The 24,149-nt window shown below is 53.2% G+C and overlaps 1 protein-coding gene across 6 annotated transcripts in view; it reads left to right on the top strand.

Annotated features, from left to right (window-relative positions):
• Positions 1 to 24,149, top strand: part of LOC115606334 (mitochondrial Rho GTPase 2) — a 46,763-nt gene that overhangs the window by 11,265 nt on the left and 11,349 nt on the right. For 3 of the 6 annotated variants that reach the window (XM_030482088.1, XM_030482089.1, XM_030482087.1), the window contains 28 exons: positions 523 to 641; positions 2,215 to 2,331; positions 2,848 to 3,083; positions 3,848 to 3,987; positions 4,500 to 4,630; positions 5,788 to 5,918; positions 6,482 to 6,643; positions 6,923 to 7,051; positions 7,994 to 8,127; positions 8,224 to 8,261; positions 8,690 to 8,746; positions 8,826 to 8,945; positions 9,357 to 9,539; positions 11,076 to 11,176; positions 12,050 to 12,152; positions 13,189 to 13,310; positions 13,837 to 13,996; positions 15,369 to 15,559; positions 15,964 to 16,132; positions 16,446 to 16,557; positions 17,198 to 17,369; positions 18,084 to 18,206; positions 18,409 to 18,589; positions 19,029 to 19,159; positions 19,881 to 20,024; positions 21,261 to 21,380; positions 21,846 to 21,930; positions 22,722 to 23,119. In XM_030482088.1, the coding sequence (XP_030337948.1) occupies positions 523 to 641; positions 2,215 to 2,331; positions 2,848 to 3,083; positions 3,848 to 3,987; positions 4,500 to 4,630; positions 5,788 to 5,918; positions 6,482 to 6,643; positions 6,923 to 7,051; positions 7,994 to 8,127; positions 8,224 to 8,261; positions 8,690 to 8,746; positions 8,826 to 8,945; positions 9,357 to 9,539; positions 11,076 to 11,176; positions 12,050 to 12,152; positions 13,189 to 13,310; positions 13,837 to 13,996; positions 15,369 to 15,559; positions 15,964 to 16,132; positions 16,446 to 16,557; positions 17,198 to 17,369; positions 18,084 to 18,206; positions 18,409 to 18,589; positions 19,029 to 19,159; positions 19,881 to 20,024; positions 21,261 to 21,380; positions 21,846 to 21,930; positions 22,722 to 22,876 (3,766 nt within the window). In that variant the 3' untranslated portion in view covers positions 22,877 to 23,119. Of the gene's footprint in view, positions 1 to 522; positions 642 to 2,214; positions 2,332 to 2,847; positions 3,084 to 3,847; positions 3,988 to 4,499; positions 4,631 to 5,787; positions 5,919 to 6,481; positions 6,644 to 6,922; positions 7,052 to 7,993; positions 8,128 to 8,223; positions 8,262 to 8,689; positions 8,747 to 8,825; positions 8,946 to 9,356; positions 9,540 to 11,075; positions 11,177 to 12,049; positions 12,153 to 13,188; positions 13,311 to 13,836; positions 13,997 to 15,368; positions 15,560 to 15,963; positions 16,133 to 16,445; positions 16,558 to 17,197; positions 17,370 to 18,083; positions 18,207 to 18,408; positions 18,590 to 19,028; positions 19,160 to 19,880; positions 20,025 to 21,260; positions 21,381 to 21,845; positions 21,931 to 22,721; positions 23,120 to 23,201; positions 23,299 to 23,516; positions 23,576 to 24,149 lie in introns of those variants that run through there. The other 3 variants (XM_030482093.1, XM_030482091.1, XM_030482092.1) reach the window with 3 other exon arrangements.

The following is a 24,149-nucleotide window of genomic DNA, read 5'->3' as shown; positions in this document are numbered from 1 at the left end:
GTGATTTCTATACTGATGTTTTGCCATATTTAATGAATTTCTCCCCCACCTGAGGCTTGTGTTTTGCTCTCTGTTGGCAGTGTGGTGCATAGCCTCTTGCATATAGACAGATACACAACTTTTTCCCTCCTTGTTTTATTTTAATCATCAGAGCCAGACCTTTGTTGCTACCACATACTGTTCCACAATTGCAGAGCTGTCAGCTCAGCTGGCCCTGGCTTCCCTGGGGCTGTGTCCTATGGCAGAGAGGTTCCATTCTAAGCTCTATGCTGAGCCTTTAGCTCTTTTGCTAATTAACCTTTCAAAAGGACAGGAAATAAAGTGGGAAGCTCTGACTTGGTTGTAGATTTGCCCTTGGACCTAGCTGGCCAATTATATTGCCATGAACCAGAATTGCTTTCCATCAGGCAGTTAAATGACTAAACCAAGCTGGGTTTTTACTAAACCACGCTGACACAGCCCCTCTTTAACCCTGGTTAAGCAGAGCTTAAGTACCAGAGCAGGGATCTTTCTCCTCTACAGCTTTGTCTGCAGCAAGAGCGGCCACATCTTGGAGGTGGACTACGAGAACGTGAGCGTGCGGAGTGCGCGGCGGCTGCTGCCCGCACCGCTCTGGGACTGCCAGCGGCTGGACAAGGCAGGTAGGAGCATCTGCAGGGAGGAGGGACCAGCCACGAGCACCCGCCATCATTGGGGGGCAGAAATGAACTCACCTCCCTGGTAAAATAAACCAGCAGTTTACCTACTGCTAAGGGTTATTTTGGGCCGATTAGAGCATTGGTAGCTATTTCCTTTCTAAGTACCTCAAATAATCCTCCTTAATACATCAAAGCATCATTTTAAGGAAGAATTTTAGCATCTAAAATGGTGATTGCACTTTCAGAGAAACACTACTTTTAGAAACTTGAAACAAGTCTTAATTTGCTGATGGGAGTCTTAATGTAGAGATGGAAAAAAAGCTAAGCAGCCCAGTAAAAAAAGATGAATTTGGGGATGTTTTTCACTCGTCAGCCTGTGCAGAGTGTTTGGGAAGTCTTTGTTGCTGTGTACAAAGCAGTGCAGCTTTCAGCTCTTCCACTGATTTTTAACAGCAGGAATAATTCACTTTCAAGTGTGATTGCTCTGATATCTCAAAACATAGTGCCCAGTTTGCTTTGGCAAATTGAGCTGATTAATCTAGGGCAAGCCCCTTTGAGAGGTGTGTAACTGTGGTTCTCGCTTCATGGGTGAGAAAGCACCCAAGAGGAGATGAAATGATGTCCTTGGGTGTCCTCCTGGTACCAGTGTTGGCTCTCACCAGTGCTTTGACCAGTGGACTTTATATCTGAATCAAACCCCCAGTTTTAGAATCGTAGAATTCCAGATGGGTTTGGGTTGGAAAGGACCTTAAGATCATCCAGCTCCAACCCCCTGCCACGGGCAGGGACAACTTCCACTAGAGCAGGTTGCTCCAAGCCCCTGTGTCCAACCTGGCCTTGAACACTGCCAGGGATGGGGCAGCCACAGCTTCTCTGGGCAACCTGTGCCAGCGCCTCAGCACCCTCACAGGGAAGAACCTAAGATCCCATCTCAATCTCCCCTCTGGCAGGTTAAAGCCATTCCCCCTTGGCCTGTCCCTACAGGCCCTTGTCCAAAGCCCCTCTCCCGGTTTCTTGTAGCCCCTTCAGGCACTGGGAGCTGCTCTAAGGTCTCCCCTTAAGGAGCCTTCTCTTCTCCAGGCTGAACCAGCCCAGCTCTCTCAGCCTGGCTCCAGAGCAGAGCTGCTCCAGCCCTCACAGCATCTCCGTGGCCTCCTCTGGACTCGCTCCAACAGCTCCACGTCCCTCTTGTGTTGTTGCCCCAGAGCTGGATCAGGACTGCAGGGGGGTTCTCCCCAGAGCGCAGCAGAGGGGGAGAATCCCCTCCCTCGACCTGCTGCTCACGCTCTGGGGATGCAGCCCAGCACACAGTGGGGTTCTGGGCTGTGAGCTCACTGCTGAGGGAAAGAGGAATGCTGGAAAGGGAGAGGGACTGGACATGGTCTAAGACCTGGCAGGGGCTGTTGAGACTCTTCAGCCTATCCCTATCACTATGGGATTCCTGGGCGCTGCTGCTTCTGAGGCTTCAGCCGCTGGTGCAGGTGGACTGTTGGACTCTGTTCTGGGATGGGGCAACCCTCAGTCTGAATTTTCTTGTTCCAACTGTACAAGGTGCTCTTGTTTTTTGGGTTTTCAGGTGCTGGGATTGCTATAAACAGCATTAGCATCTCCTCACACTTCTGTGCCACCGGTTCAGAAGATGGCTACCTGCGGCTGTGGCCACTGGACTTCTCAGCTGTTGTTGCAGAGGCAGGTGAGTAGAGCTGGGAGCTTGTGAGCTCCACATCTCTATCAGCCTGCTGCTGTGAAGCCAGAGCTCCACTGCCATGTCTCCTAAAGCAATTCTCAGGCATCTTTTGTGCCTGCTGTCAGGTGGGGTGACTGGCTTCAAGTCTTCTACTTCAACGAGCTTTATTGATGTTCATTCTTGTAACTTATAGAAGAAAGGCAGGATCTCCTGAGTGAGCACAGGCACTCTGTCTTGATTTTTCTGCCCTTGTACCCATGGCTCATCTGTCCATGGAAAATTAGGGGAAAAATTAAGCAGTTCTTCACTCTTTTTGAAACAACCACCATAACAGCAGAGCCCAGGGACTTCTAGAAAGGGCAGAGATGAATTTATCACTAAACTCAGACCTGCAAGCATCCAATCTTCAGGTGGTGGGATGCGCATTACTTTCCTGAATGTGAATCTGGTTTGGTAGCTGTGTTCCAGCTGCTCCTGCTCCTTTTCCAGGGGGGGGTTGCTGACTCCTGGGTCTCTCCCCAGAGCAAGAGGCTCCGGTGACTTGTGTGTGCATCAGCCCGGACGGCCGCAGAATCTTGTGCACGACGGCTGCTGGGTATCTGGGCTACCTGGATCTCCAGTCCTGGGACTCCAACACCCTCATGCGCTCTCATGGGGACTCTGTTCTGGCATTCTCCATGGAGGGGGTTTGGAAGCAGATGGCAACGGTGTCTCAGGACAGCACCATCCGGGTCTGGGACCTCGTCTCCATGCAGCAGGTGGGTCAGATGAGACTCAGAAGGTGTCTTGTATGTATTAATAGTCTTCCTAGTCTCTGTTTGGTCCAGTTACCAAAGCTCCACAGTTCAAGAGCCCTTAAATGTCCTCCCTGGAGCATAAGAGGCATGGGCAAGAAATCCTCTAGAATAATGGAATTCTGAAAGGTTTAGCTTAATGCATAGTTTGGTCTTAGCTCCTGAAGGTTTTGTTAAACAACAGTATTTCCATTTCCTTCATCTTTTGAATCCCAGACTGGTTTGGGTTGGAAGGGACCTTAAAGCTCATCCAGTTCCAACCCCCTGCCACAGGCAGGGACACCTTCCACTAGAGCAGGTTGCTCCAAGCCCCTGTGTCCAACCTGGCCTTGAACACTGCCAGGGATGGGGCAGCCACAGCTTCTCTGGGCACCCTGTGCCAGCGCCTCAGCACCCTCACAGAGAAGAACTTCGGCCTGAGATCCCATCTTAATCTCCCCTCTGGCAGGTTAAAGCCATTCCCCCTTGGCCTGTCCCTATAGGCCCTTGTAAATAGCTCAGATTTCATGTAGAATATTGCTTTTTAACAAGAAGCATAATAACCAAGGGTTTTATCTAAATGCCCACAAATCCAAGACTTCACTGGGCTTCATATCTATCCAGGCAGGACCAGATTTCTGTTGTGGGACATGCTCATGGTGGAGGTCTGAGGCTGTTTAGTTGTTGGGTACAGATGCCAGGTTGAGCTTTATCCTACTTCATGCCTGTGGTGTGTCTCTTCCCCACAGCTGTACGACTTCACAGCTGCAGAGGGAACACCATGTGCTGTGGCCTTTCACCCTACCCAGCAGATCCTGGCCTGTGGCTTTGACAATGGGATGGTGTGGACCTTCAGCCTCGCCACCTCCAGTCTCCTGGTGGAGCACAAGTAAGGGCTGTCCTGGCAAGAGCCACAGTGATAATCATGGAGGTGGGAAAGGTGCTTTTCTTTGGCTTGACAATCCTCATGTCCCAGCTGAGTGGTGTGCAGGCAGAGGTAGCCTGCTCTGGGTGGGAAAAGTCCAACCTGGGAAAGCTCCAAGGGCTTTCTTTGTAACTTCCCATTGGACAGTTGGCCCACAGTAGGAAAACTTGTCCTAGAGAGCAGCTGAACAGGGAGCTCTTGCAAGCTGCAATGTGGGAAGCAGAGGATGCTCCAAAGGGAGAGGGAGCACATCCCATGGATAGCTGGAGTGCTGAGCTTGCTGCTCAGTTTTCCATAAAGTTGGAGTGTTGATTGTCCTGGGCTGCTGCAGGCATGAGCATGGTGGGGTCATGCCCCTGATTACTTTGTTCTCCTGGGTTCTTCACCATGTTGCACTCAACATTGCTCCTGTTTTCTGGCAGTTAGTTGGTTTGTTCTTTCCCCTCCCCTGTTTCATGTTTTCTACCTTTTTGCAGGCAGCACTGCACTGTCATCACTGGGCTGACCTTCTCTCCAGATGGCAATTTCATGTTCAGCTCCTGTTTGCAGGGAAGTCTTGCTCTTTACAGCTGCATGACACAGAAAAGCCATGTCTTGAGAGTCCTGGGTAAGACGCTGGGACTGTGGGTTGCCTTTCTCCTTTTATGAGCACAGGCAACCTAGCACCAAACCCAAACCCAACTCAGAGAGCTTTTCTGATGAATCTTCTGAGCTGTGACATTTGTGTTTATGTGTGAGCAAACACTTGTGAGTGCCAACCCTTCCCTAGCCCTCCCGATTCAAACACTCTCCATTTGCTTGGTGTTATGATTTTGTGAACGGGCTGGAATCACAGAGACTTATTTATGCCCAAGCCCTGAATCCTTCCATTCTGCGGATGTGCAGTTTGTTTAAACTGGATCATTTCCCTAATCCTGCCTTCAGCTGTGCTGGTGATCACAGAAGATGGAGAGCTGCAGTCAGGGGAAGCAGTACAGGGGCAAGGCAGTTTGGAAACATTAATGTCACTTCTAATTCACCCTTTTGAAATGAGCTGTGGCAGCAGGACAAGCTTGGGCAGGGAAAGGGAGTTCCATTATTGTACAAAGAGGAGGATCCTGCCCCAAGAAAAGTGTTCTTGAAGTAGGTGAAAAGGAATAGGGGCTTGGAGAGATAAATCACCCAAGTTTAGCATCACTGCTGCAGCTGGACCTTCACATGTTGACTGTGCTCTGAAACCCTGTTCACTGCCTGGCCATGTTCCAGGGACAGAACAGTGGAATTTTGGCAATGGAATAAATACCAAGGACTGCTGTGATTTCGGTGAGTTTTAGACCTTTGGGTCTCTCTGCCCGCTGGGCTGACATCAGCACAGAGGGGTTTGGCACTTGACTTCATTCCACACAGGGTTCAGACGCCCAGGCTGCAGCCGAGACCTCACATTCACAGCTCCTTGTCACAGCTTCTTGTAACGTTAAAAAAGAAACACTAAAATCCGTTGTATTTCCTTGACTTTGTTCTGCTCTCCCTGAAAACACCACACGTTCAGTCAGGCAACGAGCCATGACTCCAGACCTTGTCTTTGAGGTCTGCAACTTTGAGTGTTGCAGATAAAATGTGTAGTATCTTCTGCAACAGAGGTTGCTTCTTTCTGAGGTCAGAACGTTAAGCCGGGGCTGATTGAGAGGCAGGAGAAGCTGCAGGGCCAGCAGCACCATCACAGGGTGAGCTGGCTGCAGCGTGGGCTTTGCTCCTCTCTTCATTCTTTCTTGCTGTGGCCCTCAGGCAACGTGGTGGCCTGGGACGCGGGGAGCGGTCCGGACGCGCTGGTGGTCAGTGGGGACAGCCGTCTCCTTGCCTTCGTGGGGCCCTGCAAGTATGTTGTGACCGTGATGGAGGCTTGCTCACTGGATGAGGTACCCAGCAGGCTCCCCTTGTCCTGGGGGAGGGTGGGAGGGCTGCATGGGCTGCAGGGTGCTGTGGACAGGAAGGGCAATTCCCATGGGCTACATCACATGAGATGGATCAAGGGCTTTGGGCACAAGCAGTGTTGGAGAGGGCCCTTCCTGCACAGCAGACACTTCCTCAGGGTGCTTACAGTGAGGTTGGTTTTCCATTCTGTGAGACAGAAACAACAAAGTCAACCCCCTTCATGGCAGGGGATTGGAATTAGATGGTCTTTAAGGTCCCTTCCAACACAAACCATTCTATGATTCTATGAAGGTTTCTTCTCCAGCTTCAATCCCCTCTAGAAAGATAGTTTGGAGAAGTGTTGTGTAGACTCTCAGCTCCAACTTCTCTTTGTGAGCTGCTCTCCTGGGCAGCAGGGACATTGCCTGGACCCTGTAGCCCCCCATTAGGGGGGAAGGGAAGGGTCTGTGGGGGTTCCATAGCCTCGTGCTGGGACAGCCATGAGAGCAATCCTGAGGCTTCTGCAGTATTTGCTCCAGTATTTGTTCAGTAGCTTCTTGTTTGACAGCTGCTGAGGGTGGACATCAGCATCCTCGATTTGAACAGCACAGCCTTGGACTCTGCAGTGGGAGTCTGCTTTGCTCCTGTGCCTCGAGGCGAGCTCCTGGTGGCCACTTCTTCCAATAAAATCCTTGTGCTTGATGCAAAAACGGGACGACTGGTGCGAGAGGTAGGACACTGTGAAATTCATGCACTGAGGTCCCGTGTCATAGGAGGCTTGGGAATGTCATGTCACTGTAGCAGGGGAAATGAGAAAAGAGCTCATCCTGGAGTTCACAGGCTTCAAAGAAGGATGATAACCTCTAGCTATCCTGGTGCGGTCATGCTCAGGGTGAGCCTGAGCTTGTCCTTGTTTTCAGTGTTGTCACGTTCCTGTCTTCTTGCTGAAGCATAAGTAAGGATGTGAGCTAGCTCAGTTAATGCTGCTGGTGCTGTTTCTTGTCCTCAGGTGTCTCCTGTGCACAAGCTGTCCTGTTCTTCCTTGGCATTGAGTGAGGATGGCAGGTACCTGCTCACTGCTGGTGACAAAGTCATCAAGGTGTGGGACTATCAGATGCGCTCCAATAACAACTTCCAGGTACTGCCCACAAAGGGAGGGAAGGGGTTGCTATTGTATTTCTAAACCCATGGAGAAGAGAGCAGCCAATGCCCTCTGTGGGATTTGGCCCAGTGTCCCTGTTTGTCCAGCTGGAGCAGCTCTGCTCTGGAGCCAGGCTGAGAGAGCTGGGCTTGTTCAGCCTGGACAAGAGAAGGCTCCTTAAGGGGAGACCTTAGAGCAGCTCCAGTGCCTGAAGGGGCTACAAGAAAGCTGGAGAGGGGCTTTGGACAAGGGCCTGTAGGGACAGGCCAAGGGGGAATGGCTTTAACCTGACAGAGGGGAGACTGAGATGAGCTCTTAGGCAGAAGTTCTTCCCTGTGAGGGTGCTGAGGCGCTGGCACGGGTTGCCCAGAGAAGCTGTGGCTGCCCCATCCCTGGCAGTGTTCAAGGCCAGGTTGGACACAGGGGCTTGGAGCAACCTGCTCTAGTGGAAGGTGTCCCTGCCCGTGGCAGGGGGTTGGAACTGGATGAGCTTTAAAGTCCCTTCAACCCAAACCAGTCTGGGATTCTACAAAATGCAGCACTATTCCTATGTTGTAATAACACTTGGCATCAAGCAGAGGCTGGGCTGCCAAAGCACCGCGCTTAGTGAGACCCTCTGGGAAGGACAGAGGTAGGTGTGACCTCTGCTGGGGACAGAGCCACCCAGATAAGAAAATGTCTTGCCCTGTGTTTCAAGAGCTATTGAGAGCTAGTTTTAGATCTTGGGGGTTTTCAGCTCCTGCTTGCTTCTCCAGATGAGCGTGAGGAAGGTCAATCCTAGGTTCATCAGCCCTAGGTCTGAGCACTGTAGGTGTGCTGCTGGCCTCTGAGAGGATCTGCTGAGGTGTGTAGACACTGGCTGTGAGGGCAGGGAGTGGAGTAACCACCATGCTGATAGGACAGGCTTGGTGTTGAAGTTCAATGCATGTTCTCTCCCAGGTGTACATCGGGCACTCAGAGCCAGTGCGCCAGGTTGCCTTCACCCCAGACCAGCGGCATGTCATCAGTGTTGGAGATGCCATCTTCCTATGGGATTTCCTAGCTCTGCCTGAGAAGAGGTCACCACCAGCTGGGTAAGTGCTTGGTGCTGGGCAGAGCCTTCCCTTGCCTCCCCTTACTCCCCTGCCCCATCCTCTCTTGGTGTAATGCCACTCTCCTGCCTTTTCCAGGCTTCGTTCCTCTGAGTCCGTTCCGCTGCTAGGACCAGGTGAGTTTGCCTCCTCTCATGAGTTGACACTGGCAGCTCATCATGGCAGAGGGTAGGGGTTGGGGTTTTTTTGGTTCCTTCCCTTAGGGATTTACATAGCAGCAGGGTGGGGAGTGGGGTAACCAGCTAACTAGCCCTAAAGTATGGTCTCTAACTAGCACCTCTCAGTAGGAGTCTGCCAGGGAGGGGATGTTCTGAGCAGAGCTGCTCTGGGTTTTCTGTTAGGTCTTTCAGCTTTTGCCTTCTGTCTTTCCCTGCCACCATCTCTTCTGTCTTCTTTTTCCTTGCCCTCATTGTTCCCCTCTCTCTTTCCATCCCTCTCTTTAGTGACATGTTTTAGTGGTGGACTTGGCAGTCCTGGGGTAAAGGTTGGACTTGATCTTAAGGGTCTTTTCCAACCTAGTTGATTCTGTGATTCTTTCTTGAAGGGCAGAGGAAAAGTGGCTTCTCTGGTGTAGGAGGAAGCTGGAGAAATGAGCTTGGAGGTATCATCATCGATCAACCCAAGAGGATGAGGGAATCTAAGAGATGAAGGAAATTACACAAACCCTTTTATTTTCACAGAATGCGGCTCTGAGAAGCTGAAGGATGCCTCTGAGACGCCTCGGCAGGCAGTGCCTCTTCCATTGCTGTCCTCACCACCGTGTTTGGATGTCAGCTCTGTCCACCAAGCAGGATGTCAAAGTAAGAGGAGCTGCTTGCAGGAAAGGGGAAAAATAATCTTGTTTTAGGAAAAATTCCTTGTGTAGTTGAGCAGTATCCTTGGAGCCATCCCTACCTGTGATCCCCTTCCTGCAGACTGACAAACCAGGCTGTGCTTTTCTTCCCCTAAGCTGGACAAAGCCAGCCATAGGCATTGGGCTTCAGCACTGCTTTATCCTCTGCTCTCCTCCATGTACTAAGCTGCTGGCACAGCTTCTCTGAGGGCTACAGTAAATACCTTGTTGGACATACCTGGTAGGAAATGTCTGCTTTGCCCTACACCTGAACAGATGGGCTGTTACACATAGCAGGAGGATGACACTGGCAGAAATCAAAGGGTCGGTCACACATGAGGCAGTCCTGAAGGACACGGTGGCTCTCTCCTCCCACCAGGTATCTTCTCCGAGTCAGACAAAGAGGAGGAAGCAGATCTGCCAGGCGGCAGCAGGATGGTGGTGAATGGAGACAAAGATGCCTCGGTCCTTGTGGTGGAGCCAGTGAGGAATAAGGAGCTCGTTGTGGTGAGGCCCAAAGAGAGGCAAGAGAGCTCGAGGTCTCCTGGAGCATTGGCAAGTGGTAAGTCAGGGGTATTGCCATCTTGTACAGAGCTTGACTCCTTTGGGACACAGTATGCACAGGCAGCTTGGTCTATCCCTGAAAAATGAAGAGCATTAATGTGGCACAGATAGACCCGGACATGTGCTCAGAGTTGTGAGGTGAAGGGCAGCAACTCTGGGGCTCTCCCTTTGGGTGTGATTTACCAAGGGAAGTCAGTATTGAGAGAAGCTCACATTAATCCCCAAGACTGCTTGTTTCTTCTGGCTCTTTCCCTGCTATTGCTTCTAGGCACACCAGAAGCTCCTGTTCAGCTTGCAGCCAATATCGTCTCTAAGTGGCACATTCTATTAAAGCTCCCTGTGTCTCTATTAATAGATGTACAGCCTCAAAGCTGCAGCAGTTGGTGGCGAGCTGCCAGAGCAGGCAGCTGCCAGCGCTCAGCCCCAGGCAGGAGCTGTTAGAAAGCTTCAACACAAAACTGTGCCTCTGCTTCTTCTGTCAAGGATGTCTTTCTAGCTGAGTGGCTTATGCTTTCACAACAATGCCCAGGGGACACAGCATGGATGCCCAGAGGCTGGTTGCAGTGTGGTGTGGCTGAGCAGGGTGAAGGGGGGGATGGAAGTTCCTCCTTCACTCATGGAAAGCTGCTGCTTTTCCTACAGCCAGTTGTGTAGGAGCACATCTGATGCTACAGTCTGATTTTTGCCTTGTGTGTGTATGAAAACACATAGAATCCCAGATGGGTTTGGGCTGGAAAGGACCTTAAGGCTCATCCAGTTCCAACCCCTGCCACGGGCAGGGACACCTTCCACTAGAGCAGGTTGCTCCAAGCCCCTGTGTCCAACCTGGCCTTGAACACTGCCAGGGATGGGGCAGGCACAGCTTCTCTGGGCACCTTGTGCCAGCGCCTCAGCACCCTCACAGGGAAGAACTTCTGCCTAAGAGCTCATCTCAGTCTCCCCTCTGGCAGGTTAAAGCCATTCCCCCTTGGCCTGTCCCTACAGGCCCTTGTCCAAAGCCCCTCTCCAGCTTTCTTGTAGCCCCTTCAGGCACTGGGAGCTGCTCTAAGGTCTCCCCTTAAGGAGCCTTCTCTTCTCCAGGCTGAACCAGCCCAGCTCTCTCAGCCTGGCTCCAGAGCAGAGCTGCTCCAGCCCTCGCAGCATCTCCGTGGCCTCCTCTGGACTCACTCCACGTCCCTCGTGTTGTTGCCCCAGAGCTGGATCAGGACTGCAGGGGGGATCTCCCCAGAGCGCAGCAGAGGGGGAGAATTCCCTCCCTCGACCTGCTGCTCATGCTCTGGGGATGCAGCCCAGCACACGGGGGTTCTGGGCTCAAGTGCTCACTGAAGCTGGGTCATGGGGAGCAGCTGCTCATCAACCAACCCCCCCAAGCCCTTCTCAGGCTGTTCCATCCAGTCTCCCACAGCCTGTGTTTGTGTTTGGGTACATACACAGCATATGAGCAGCTCACAGGCCACAGCCCAGGTGCTGCTCCCAAATCATTCTCAGGAGCAGCATCCCAGAGGTAACAACTGTTTCTTTCTCTGTATGGCAGAACTCAGAAAGGAGATCACAAGCCCCAAGCCTCAGTGCTCTGTGCGCCCAGATTCCTACCGGCATTTCACTCCTTGCTTCAAAGCATCAGTGTTCCCCAAGGTGAGAGTTGTACTTGGGCAGGTGGTGAATGCACATTTTGGGGCTGGGATAGGTGGATTTTCCAAACTGTTCCTGTTTTATTCTCTGCTTGAAAGCAGTTTGCGAAATGTACCCCTGGGCCTGATGCTCAATTAGAAACTCCTCACGTTAGTTACCCTTTCTCCTCTGCATGCGGATCTTTCCAGACTAGTGGAAAGTGAGCTGTGATCAATTCTTTTTCCGTTCAGCAAATCTGCATACATTTTTATTCCAAACAAATGCAAATGGCATGTGCTATTGAAAGGGAAAGACGAGTGAGCAGCGGAGTGATTCATCTCACACCCGTGTTTGTGAGCAGATGCGTTGGCAGAGCAGGCTGGGGAAAGCAACCATTGAGCGTGGGGAGGATGGGCAAGGCCCAGCTCTGGCTCTGTGAACAAACAGAGCAACAATAAACCAGAGACTTAACCTTTTCCTAAGCTCTAAGCTATTCACTGTGCTCCTCTGTCCCTCTACCCAGCACCATTTCCCCTCCCCACTGTCTTCCTGTTGAAACATCTACATCCCCAAGCGAGCAAAACCCACCAAACTCTTTCCCAGCAGGATTAGCAGCTGCTAATCAGTTCCTGCCAGCCTGGTTTGTGCCCCATGTGAAAGCATCTGTGCCTGGTTTTGCTGGTGCAATCTCCCTTTTGTATGTGTGTGCGCTTTGGTATTCATCTGTTGATGTGCTGAACCTGAATGCTGTGAGTGCTGGCATGAATTTGAGTGTTGTGTGCGGGAGGACGTGTGTGTGTGCTTGCACTCAGGCGTTTTCTCACATGGGTGTTGAATGTACCTGCCTGGGCCATTCCTCTAGAGCTTATTTTAAGCCAATGTCTATTTTTCTCGCAGAGTTTCTTACCTCCTCCAGCTGGCAGTGAGGTCTTGAAGCTGAAAGCAGTGATCGGCTACAATGGGAATGGCAGAGGGAATATGGTGTGGAACCCGGACACAGGTACACCAGGAAGGCTCTGGAGGGGTGGGAGATGTACTGAGCCAGGTTATGATCTTCTGGCTGTTGGGTTGGGGTCTTTGCTTTAACACAGGGGTTCTTTGTGTTGGTAAAATGCAATAATGGGATTGGTCCCTTCCAACCCAAACCAGTCTGTGAAACACTGGCACAGGTTGCCCAGAGAGGTGGTGGATGCACCGTCCCTGGAGACGTTCAAGGCCAGGCTGGATGTGGTTCTGGGCAACCTGATCTAGTTGAAGATGTCCCTGCTCATGGCAGGGGGATTGGACTAGATGAGCTTTGAAGGTCCCTTCCAACCCAAACTGTTGTATGATTCTATGATTCTGATTCTGCTTTGTTCATCCAGAAGGCCCGGGGAGACCGTTCAATACCTTAAGGGGGCCGACAAGAAATCTGGAGAGGGACTTTTTACAAGGACATGTAGTGGCAGGACAATGGGGAATGGATTCAAGTTAAATGAGGGGATACTTAGAGATTGTATGTTAGGCAGAAGCTCTTCCCTGTGAGGGTGCTGAGGCGCTGGCACAGGTTGCCCAGAGAAGCTGTGGCTGCCCCATCCCTGGCAGTGTTCAAGGCCAGGTTGGACACAGGGGCTTGGAGCAACCTGCTCTAGTGGAAGGTGTCCCTGCCTGTGGCAGGGGGTTGGAACTGGATGAGCTTTAAGGGCCCTTCCAACCCAAACCAGTCTGGGATTCTTTGCTACTGGCAAATGTTAGTTAATAAAGGCAGGTCAGGCTTCAGTTGTTGAGTGGGTAGAGCAGAAGGGAAAGCTCTCACCAAGGCCATCTTTCCTCCTTCCTGTAGACTGGAGGGATGCCCAGCAGCTTTGCTTTGGTCAGGTTAGGGGAAGGGAGACTTTATTCCACTCCCAACCTGATGGGCAGGATGCTGACATGTTGTGTAGAAGAGTCAGCTTTTACTTGTTATCAAACCCCAGAATTTGCCTGAATTGTGAGGTAGTGGGTGCTGTATGTGAAGCCTTTATAGGAAAACATCCCATCTCCTCCTTCTCCACAAGGCTTCTTCGCCTACACCTGTGGCTGCATCATCGTGGTGGAAGACCTGCACTCAGGGTCACAGAATCACTGGCTTGGCCATGCCGAGGAGATCTCCACACTCGCTGTCAGCCATGATGCCCAGGTAGGAGAAACTTCTGCTGCCCCAGGCTGGGTTTTGTCCATGTCGCTTTGGGACAGTGCAATGTTACAGGCTAAAACCCTATTTGTATGTTCCTCCTTCTGTGTAGAGACCTGTGGTTATGGCAATGCAATAAATGGTTTTCATATAATCAAAGAATAAACCAGGTTGGAAAAGACCTTGAAGATCATCAGGTCCAACCATTCCCCAGCACTGCCAAGGCCTCTAAACCATGTCACCTCATCTACATGGTTTTTGAACACTTCCAGTGGTGATGGTTCCACCACCTTCCTGGGAAGCCTGTTCCTTTATTGGAGCCTCATCCATTGTGCTGGCTCAGTATGGCAGTAAAGGCTGCTCCGTCCCTCCTGGTGATGGTCTGTTCCCTCCTGCCATCAGCTGACAGTTGTTCTCACAGGATTTTCCATGTGCCAAACATGTCACTTTAATTTGAGACTAATTGTTTCTAAGACTAACAGTGTCTCTAATTACTTACCAAGGTCTCAGTGACAACATATTGTTCTGTTAGGTTCTTGCCTCTGCCTCAGGAAAGAGGAATGGAGACTCCCACTGTCAGATCTGCATCTGGAATGTCCAGGATGGGCTTTGCACAGCAAGTCTCTTCCACCATGAGACCCAAGTCCAAGCCATGGCATTCTCTCGGGATGATCGATTCCTTGTCACCCTCGGTGAGTACACCCATAACACGGGGTGTGGGGCGCCCTACAGCAGACAGCTCATGGGAGGGTGATGCTATAACTGTACAATACCATGACACATGTACCAGGCTCGTGGCTATGAAGCTGCTTCTTGGTAGCCTTGGGGCAATGGATAATGCAGCATGTAAAACTGGAGGTCATCTTGGATCTTCCTGGGAGTGACCGCCTGCAGAGGCACTTTTTCCAGCTGAGTGTGGTTCCAGGACATTGTTTCAAGGGGAATCATGCACCCTGTGCATGAATACTGAGCTTCCCCAGCTCCCCTTCAGTCCTTTCTCATTGCCCCAGGTAGCTTGCTTTTCTTCAAGTTACAGCTTGCTTCTGGCTCACAAGTGCTTGTTAAACCTGTATAAATAGTTTCCAGTTACTATATATGGTGTCCAGAGGGAAAAGCCTTCTTCTGGGCTTATTGCTGCTCATGTGGCATTGCACAGAAGTAGCCAGGCTTCAAACTGTGAGCCTCCTGCCAGGCAGCAGTGCCAGCACAAGATGAACACTCAAGCTGTCTGTTTAGTTTAGGCAGGGGACATTTAAAGGACAAATATGCAATTAGTAAGCTCTTGTTTTGCATGAGAGAGGACCTGTGGAGCAGGCAACAGGCTCGCTCTGGGCTGGTGAGTCTGCCCTTGGCAAAAAGCAGCCTTTGCTGGAGAGAAGGAGCTTTGTGCTCTCCATGGAGCAGCGTGGGAGAGCAGCCTCCTCCTCCAGCTCCGGTCTGGGCTGCAGAGGAGAGAAAAGCTGAGAGTCTCCACTGAGCTTGTGGAGCCTGGGCAAGGCAGCAGGAGAGCACTGTGCTCCAGAGCTGTCTGGGAGCTGGGGACGTTTGCGACCACCAAGGCTGGTGCCTTCTGTCACCCAGATACAGCAGCTTCCGTTCAGGTCAGCTCCCATCTCAGCTGTGACCTCAGCAGAGGTGACATCCCCTTCTGATTTCCAGACTATTGTTAGCCCTGAGTGCACAGTACCACCGGAGGGCTTGTGTGGGGCACACATGAGGTGTATAGTAGCTCCTGAGGATGAAGAAACAGCAGGAAACCTGCTCTGCCTGCTCCTTACTGAGCGCTGGCTGCAGACCCTCTGCTGGGCCAGATTTGCTACAACCTCCACTGTGAAGTGTTGTGATGGTTATAGCTGTCCTCAACTTGGGTAAGGACCCATCACACCGTGCAGCTTTTGCTGAGTGTGCAAGGAGCTGCATCCACTCCTGGGACGGTGTTTGCAGCAGTCATCTCCAAACAAGAGGACGAGGGAGTGACACAGCTGATGCAGGAGCACAGTGCATATGCTGTGAGCAGCCTGAGGCTGCAGAATTTCCTCCTACTCTCTTTCATGTTCTACCTAGGGGACTACAGCGATCAAACCATTGCTCTGTGGAACACCTACACTTATGAACTCATGTGGTCAACTTGTATCTCGGAGCCAGTCCATGATGTGGCTTTTAGTCCTTTTTCTCACAGAGAACTGGCCTGCGTGGCGAAGGGAGCTGTGATGTTCTGGCTGTTGGAGCAGCAGGGAGCTGATGTCCACCTCAAGGTAAACCTCAGTTTTACCTTCTTTTATAATTCCTGATCATAGAATCATAGAATGGTTTGAGTTGGAAGGGACCTTAAGATCATCTAGTTCCAACCCCCCTGCCGTGGTTGGAACTAGAGCAGGTTGCTCCAAGCCCCATCCAACCTGGCCTTGAACACTGCCAGGGATGGAGCATTTACCACCTCTGACTTCTTTCCCAAGCCCCTGATGAGTGTGATGGAGACTCTACCTCCAGAGTCTGTGAGAGCTGATGATTTCTCTTAAGGAGATAATGTTGGCTGGTCAGGAGTGGCTTTCAGTTATATTTGAGGCATCAACTACATGAATTTAGGACAGGAAGAGGGTTATTTTCCCTAATGTAGTTAAGCACCATATTCTCTTTGATGTGTTTTGTGCTCCTGCAGGTTCATTGTGCCCCTGCCCCAGATGTGTTGGGGCCGGTGGAGCTGACCTCTCTCTGTTACGGTGTCGACCCTCTTCTTTATAGTGGGACCAACTCAGGCCAGATCTGTGTGTGGGACACTGGGACTAATCGCTGCTTCATGATGTGGGAGGCCGATGACGGTGAGATCGGTGGGTGCAGGTGCCCTGGGCATCTCTTGGGGCTGTAACAAGGAAAGAAGCATTGAGCTTGCAGACCTCCAATTTCAGCTGTGCTTGGAAAATGAGTTTGCTGTGTCGGATGCAGGATGCATGGGGTGGTGATGGCTCTGTGAGCTGGGTTTCCTCAGGGTCCTGGTTTTCCTGGGGGGTTCACCTCTAGTCTGTAAAAACACTGCCCTGCCTGAATGAATCGGTGGCCTGGCTGTGAGGAGCACAGGGTGGGTGATGGCTGGGAGCAGTGGATGTTCACAGGTGCCCTTTGTCCCCCCCCGTGGTCTCCCAGGTGTGCTGGAGTGTCGGCACAACAGGCTGCTGAGCGGCAGCAACGCGAAACGCATCCGCCTGTGGGCAGTGGCCGCTGTGCAGGAGCTGAGGCTGAAAGGTCCCGATGCCAGGTAGGAGGTGGTGGCCCTGGCGCCTGTCTCACCATGCTCTGGAGATGCTCTTCCCCTCATCCAGCAGCTCCCTGGACCTGTCTGAGAGGTGGCTTTTCACGGACAGACATCAGCTCTGCCTGCAACCACACTGCTCCTGTTGCTCTTCATCCTTAGCTTTTCCTCTCCATGCAGTGACTACTGATGCTTTCTGTCTGGATCTTTTTACTGAACTTTTGCCACAGGTAGCTGAACCCTCTTAATACTGGAAATGGGTGGAGTTTGGCATGCCTGAAGTTTGTGTCAGTGATTTGTAGGAATTCCTGGTGAAATAGGAACTGGTAAAAATACATTGCCTCTGTTTCTTCTCTCGCACTGCTGCATCCTCTATTTTTTTTCTTTCTTTTCTTTCTTCTTTTTTTCTTCCTTCTCTTCCTTCTCTCTTCCATCTCTTCCGTCTCTTCCTTCTTCTCTTATCTTTCCTATAAAAGATGGTTGTAGCGCAAATGCAAGAATAGTCACTGTTAATGTAGAGGAGCCCCTCACTGAACCATTTAGCTGCAAGCACATGACTGGGCTCACTGGAAAATTGCATTTAAAGGAGGCAGAGTGGCCATTCCAATGTTTGAGCCCATCCTTCTCACATCCTCCTTTCCTCCAGGACTAACTTGGTCCTTCTAGAACATGAGATCACTCTTGACGGGACGATAGTCAGTGCAGCCTTTGATGACTCTTTGGAAATGGGAATTGTGGGCACCACGGCAGGAACCCTGTGGTACATCAGTTGGACAGAGAGCACGAGCATCCGACTGATCAGCGGCCACAAGAACAAGGTTAGAGTTGGTTTGTCCCACAGAGCAGCAAGTGCTGTGTGTGTGCTGTCCATGCTCTGGGAAGCACGTGTGGGCTGCAGCAGCACTCCCTGGTCTGACCGTTGGAGAGGTCAGGGAGCTGCAGGGCTGATGGGATGACATGGAGGAGTCTACAGGGAACTGTCACACTGAGGAGTCCAGCCTCAAGAAGTCTGAGCTCATCCACTCTTAGCCCTCAGTGTTCAACAGCCTAAGGCTGGGAGCAGCTGTGGGCCTTTCTGCTGGAGCACAAGGATGCAGTTTGCAATCACTAAGGCTTCATTACTGAGTGCTGCAGTTTCTATTTGCCAGCTGGACATCCATAGTGGATAACATTTTCTTTGCCAAAAACATAAAAAAATCCAAACCCAGGTGAAGAATGACTCTTCTGACTTTTGCTGTTGCTTTGGGGTATCATTATGCTCTAGAAAAAAGGGTTCAGATGGTAGAAGAGAAGGTTTTTTATGTAGACCTATGCTGCACAGTGCCTGGTCCTACCTTTGGGGTTAGGTTAACTGATTTCCATTACAAGCTTAGCTATCAGCCCAGAATTTAAGTGCAAAACCAAATCACCCACCTCCCTTTGCCTTTAGGGCTTCTTGGCTGATGCCTCCTGTGGGAGAGGTCCTTGGGGGGGATGAGAGGGGCAAAGGAGCGTCTGTAGAACCCTGTTCCCCATCTTGTTTCTCGCTGCAGGTGACTGAAGTGTGCTTCAGTCCTGATGAGACTCACTGTGCAACATGCGGGGAGGACGGCAGCGTGAGGATCTGGTCTCTGAGCAGCATGGAGCTGGTGGTACAGTTCCAAGTGCTCAACCAGGTAATTGTGGTACATCAATCTCTTCCTCCTGACAGAGGGCACAGGAGGAAGGAATCCTTGCTTGGGATTGCAAGGAGTGCTGTGTCCTCACGGAGGAGATAAAGCTGGAGAAATACTTGTAGGTGGAGCTTGTAGTGCACTGGATTGCACAGTTCTGCTGTCCTTGCTGTGCCATCAGGCCTCTGCCCTGGTTCCTTTGCAGAGCTGCCAGTGCCTGGCCTGGAAGCCTCATCCCGTCGTTGCATGGGGAGCTGAGAGCCAGCATGTAGTGGCAGGGTACAGCGATGGCACCATCCGTGTGTTCAGCATTTCCAGGACAGAGATGGAGCTGAAAATGCACCCCCATGCCGTTGCACTGACTGCGATTGCCTACTCCACAGACGGTGAGGCTGCCTCTCACACCAGTGTGGAACATGCTTGGTTGTGCCTGGGTTACCCTGACCTCCAAGTGCTCTGCACACCATCAACCTGCCCGAAAACCTGGGGCCAAGGACATCCAGGGAACTTGTATCAATGAGCTTTTGTAGCTATGCCAGCTGAGCATGTGGTAAACAGGACAAGGGAGGTGTATTGGCAACGGCATAGCAAAGAAGTTTGGGTACAACAAACGCACCTTTGTCCTCCTGCTTATGATCTACAGTGGCTCTTCTTCAGTGTCTAAGGGGTGTCTCTGAGTCATCTCATCATACCCAGCCCTGACTCAGTTGTTCCCAACCTTTCACAGTGTTTTGGGACACTGGTATCCATGATCTCGGACCTTTCTCCTATGAGCTGCTTCTTCTCCTACAAGGAGTGTCATGTTCTTTTTATCTCTGCCCACAGGAGAAATGATCTTATCGGGGGGCAAGGACGGGCTCGTGGCCGTCAGCAGCCCTCGCACTGGAATGACCATTCGCGTCCTTGCTGACCACAAAGGCTCCCCCATCACTGTTCTGCAGTGCACCACAAAGCAGGTGAGACCTCACACTGCCCTGGCCCTGTGCAGCAGCGAGTCCCTGTGAGTCACTGCACACCCACATCAGTCAGTGAGTTTGCTTCTTTGTCCCTTGCTTTTCCTCTTCGGGCCACCATCCCCTCCAGTAGCTTCTGTTTGGTTTTTCTGCCTCTGTACTGTTCTTCTGTGGAGCTGGGAAGACTTGGCTGTGCAGCAGTGTGATGGTTTTAGCATCTCCTTTGTCCTCCTCTTCATGGGGAGTCTTTTTCCTTTATGCAGTGGAAATAATAATTTTGCCTAAGTTCTTAGGCGTTAAAATCATCCACACTGCAAGTGGATGGGAATTCTAGACTTGGGAGATCCTCCTCAGTTTTAGGTAAAGGATGTTGTTAGGGGACACACAGTATCAGCAAGGATTCCCCTATGACATGAGCAGGTCCAGAGGGTGTCCCAGGGAAGAGATCCATGTTGTTCAGGCCAGGCACTCGCCCTCCTCCAGCAGCCTCTTCTGCTGGGGCTTTCAGGCAGGAGCATGCTGCTGGTTCCTACACCACAGCCTCATTCTCCTGTTTGACTCTAAGTGACTTTAAGCACTGCCCAAATGGAAGTGAATTGAGGCATTGAACCCCTGAGGCATAAGGCCTGTGTTCCCACCAGCTCCTGCCCCACGCTCACTCTGGTGGCAGGTTCTGGACTAAGCTTAAAGCTTAAACTCACAGCACTGTGTTCATCTTCCGCAGTACCAGGACTTTGGGGTGGAAGGAGGCGAGCTCTGGCTGGCCACCAGCTCGGACCGGCGGGTCAGCATCTGGGCCTCCGACTGGCCGAAGGACAAGTGTGAGCTCCTCGATTGGCTCAGCTTCCCTGCTCCTGCCAGCCCCAAGGTGAGTGTGGCACTGCCAGCCTCTGCCTGCTTGTGGCACAGGTCTCAGCACCAGCGAGCTGGAGAAGGGATGCCTCAAGGCTCTGGGCAGGATGGGGCCAAAGAGAGAAGGTGAACTGCATTAGTCATAGAATGATAGACTGGTTTGGGTTGAAGGGACCTTAAAGCTCACCCAGTTCCAACCCTCTGCCACGGGCAGGGACACCTTCCACTAGAGCAGGTTGCTCCAAGCCCCTGTGTCCAACCTGGCCTTGAACACTGCCAGGGATGGGGCAGCCACAGCTTCTCTGGGCACCCTGTGTCAGCGCCTCAGCACCCTCACAGGGAAGAACTTCTTCCTTATCATCTTTGTCACCTTCGTTAGTTCTGCTACTCGAAGAGTATCTTGTCAATACACCGTCTTGTCTGTCGAAGGGCAGTGGGAATTGAAGCACTGCCTGGCTTCTGGGAAGCACTGACTTTGTAAGCGAGAGGAGTCAAAAACTGCATCTGCAAAGAGCTAACACCCCTGTGCTGTGCAGAACAGAGCACAGGCAGCCGTGAGCACAGCACTCAGGAGAGACACCTCATTATGAGCGTGCTGCCAACTTTGACACTCCCAAAGAGCATGAATATTCAGAGCCAGGAGCCCAGGGACCGGCTCATAGACCAAGTAGTCAGCCTTGTGCGTCTGTGATGCTTTGCAGAACCCTTTGGCTCCAACCCAGGTGTGAGATTTGGGCAGCAGAACACTTGCTAGAAAGGGAGGAGGGTGTGTATCAGATGTGGAGATGGTCCCTTGTTCCCAAACACTGGTTTTCCTCTCCATGAAAGAAACTCACTACAGGTCTCCCCACAGTGAACAGGGGAAGGGTTGATCTTGCATTCACTACTAAAGATCTGTCTTCTGGGCCATATTTTCTTGTGTTAAACTGATCCATAACCCAATCCCACCTTCAAGCCCATGTACCAATAATATCTCGATGGAAATTCAACCCTCCCGTGTCCACTCCTACAAGAGTAAACAATTCGCTTTAGGTTTTTGTGGCAGTGTGTAGTTGCTCCTTGCTTTGCCATGAGCATGTCTGAGATGGCAATGCGAGAGGGAGGAAACAGCCTCCAGGATACTAATTTCATACTGCTCAGCCTCCCACAGCCCCAGGACTGGTGTCCTCATGCTCTCCTTTTGACCCCCGTTGTGTTAGGTCAGGCTGGAGAAGCTGGCCTCAGTTTTGTTCCCTTTGGTTTCCCTCACCAGGGTCTCGACACACTTCCGCCCAGCCTGGCCGCATTCTGCCCGTGGGAACATGGCACCCTGGTCTATGTCGGCTTTGGGATGCAGAAGGAAGCCTTGTTTTACAGTCTGCACAAGAAACAGGTACTTGTGCCTGCCAGGGCAGCTCAGGTGCTCCTCTGCTGCTGCGGGGCTGTGGCCACGTGGAATGAAGTGCAGTGGTGGGGAGAGGCAGCGCTGCCCTGTGTGTAAAGCCACGGCTGAAGGTGTGAGGTGGGCCCAGGCGAGTGGCTGCTCAGGGCACCAGCTTTTGATCTCAGAACCTCTAGGGGCCCTGGTCTGGGCAGGCTGCCAGCCCTGCTGCTGCCTTTCCATCCCGCTGGAGGGGAAAGCATTTGCTTTCAGGAGCACCAACACTCTAAATCTTTGAGTCAAGTCTCCTTTGGAAAGTCAATGCCTTTGGCAGGGTTCTGAGCTCTGCGAGGTGCTGTGCATCTGTCAGTCTGCCCTTTGAGAGGAGCCCTTTGCCCTCCTTACAACCATCACTGCAGCAGCTCTGGTCTCCTGCCTTCTCCTTTGTGAGGTGCCATTTCCCTTGCTGGCATACAGGTAGTCATGAAGATCCCCTTGCCATACTTTGCCACGTCGCTCAGCCTGTCTCCTGGAGCGCGCTTCATGGCTCTCGGCTTCGGGGGTGAGTACCAGAGGGTGCTGTGGACTCTGCTGCCCAGGCTGCCTTGTCCCCAGGCTACCTTTTGGTGGAGAGGGATGTCCCCTTCTTCCTGTGAGTGGGGGGAAACCAAGTGTCCTCTTTCCTTTAAACAAGGGGGATATGCACACACAGCAGCCCTTATCCTCAGAGCTGGGAGCTATGGTCCTAGGCAGGGTATGCATTGGGCAAGGAGAAAGCTGTGGAGACTCATAGGTCAGAAAAGAGATGCATGAGCTCAGTCCTGTTTGTCAGTGAGCAGGGTTTGTCACTTGAATGATGAGTTGGGGTTAGGAGCTGTCTGTATCTCTGTGGCTGTGTGAGCTACAGCCCAGGAGGCAGAAGGGACGTTCCCGCAGCGCTGGGACAACCCGCAGCCTTCTCCTCTCAAGGGCACCTTGCTCCTGTAGCTGTTTTTACCTGCCTGGGGAGGCAGCACATGTCCATCCCACACTGGGATGGACATGAGAGCGGGGTGAGCTCCACCCCTGCCCCAGAGCTGTAGGGCACCAGCTGCTTTAGGGGGCTGTGAGGTCGCAGAGCTGCACCAGTGTGTGCTGCCATAGCCATGGCTGCCCTGGGACAGTGTGACACACCGGAGGGAGCTGTGCCATCACGCTCTCTCCCCACTACCAGCCATTAGTAGTTGCCCACTTGCTTGAGCAGGAACCTGTCCCTGTCTCTCAGCTTGTTGCCCATCAGCTTAGCACCGGGGTGAAGGGAACGGTGCTAGTCCCGGAGCCCCCTCCCCTGGCTGACCTCTCCTCTCCCCACAGCCCGGCTGCTGCGGCTGCTGCGCTGCCCCGGCGAGGCCCAGGACTACGCCGGCCACGACGACGCCATCCACCGCTGCAGCTTCGCCCCTTCAGGCCGACGCCTCCTCACGGCCTCGCACAGCGCCGTCCTGCTCTGGGAGCTCCCGGGCGGCTGAGCCGGAGCCCGCGGCGCTCCTCCGGGAGCAGGCAGGGCCACGGCGTCCCGCGGGCCGGGACCCGGCTCCCCCGCCCCGGCTCCAGCCCCTGGGACAGGCGCCGGCTTAGGCCCCAACTAGGCCCCGGCCGCAGCGTTCCCCCGGCCGGGTCCGGGCGGGCGGGCGGGGCGCGGGGTGCGTTCGGCGGCTCCGTCCGACGTTCCGCTGTTTGCTTTTGTGAATAAAACACCGAGACCTGCCGGGTGCTGTGCGCCGTGCCCCGCCCGGCCGCCTGGGGGCGCCGCTCCCCGCCCTGCGCCGCTCTGCGCCGCCGCTCGCTGGTGCGGCCGGAAGCGGGAGGTCGTGGCGGGGAGGGAGCGGCCCCGGCAGCGGCGGCGGCGCTGCCATGAAGCGGGACGTGAGGATCCTGCTGCTGGGGGACGGTGAGGCCGGGCCCGGCTGCCCCTCTGCGCGGGGAGCGCCTGCCCCCGGGACCCGCCCGCCCCGCCTCTGGCGGCTTCGCGGCGCGGGGCGCTCCCTCCCTCCAGGCGGGCCGGGCTGCACCGGTCGCTGCCCCGGGGCCTCCCGCCGGGAGAGGGCCCCGCGGGCTGCGGTGGCGGCTGCTCCGGGCCGGTGCCAGCGTCCTGCCTTTCTCTCCTAGCCCAGGTGGGGAAGACATCCCTGATCATGGCCCTGGTGGGAGAGGAGTTCCCGGAAGAGGTGAGCGGCGGGGCGCTGTGTCCCGGGCGGCAGCCGTGGCGCTGCGGCGGGTGAGCGGGGGCTCCCGCCCGAACGGTGCTGTCCCCGGCTTGTGCTGCGGTCCCTGCCCTGGGGAGGGCTGTAGGGACCCGCCGGGCCGTGCTGCCGGGGTCTGTGTGGCACAGCGGACCGTGGGGGCCAGCCTTGCCACACAGAGCAGAGCCATTTGCTCCTCAGCTCTGGCCTTTCTGTGGTGGCACCAGCACAAAGCCTTTGGAAGGGGCTGAAGCACGTTCCCTGCCCTTCTGTGCCCATCTGGAGACAGCCTTGGTGCTTTGAGCTGGGCTGCCTGCGAGGAGCAGCATCCAGCTGGCCCCATGGAGCCTCCGCATGGGCAGCTCAGTGTCCCATCATGGTAGGGTAGGAAGACGGGAGTGGTCTGGCCAGGCATGTTTGCCCTGTGCTGTCAGGTGGCTTCTCCCACTGCCCACGAGCAGATGGTGCCCTCTGCAACATTCCTCCTGGGAAAACATCAGCTCTGGGGGATCAGGGGAGGACCGGCCCTGAGCACCTTGCTGTGCTCTCACAGCAGAGC

This window comes from Strigops habroptila, chromosome 4, assembly GCF_004027225.2.
Source record: "Strigops habroptila isolate Jane chromosome 4, bStrHab1.2.pri, whole genome shotgun sequence".
Lineage (NCBI taxonomy): Eukaryota > Metazoa > Chordata > Aves > Psittaciformes > Psittacidae > Strigops > Strigops habroptila.
Note: the sequence above shows the minus strand (reverse complement) of the source record. Positions and strands in the feature narration are given on the sequence as shown.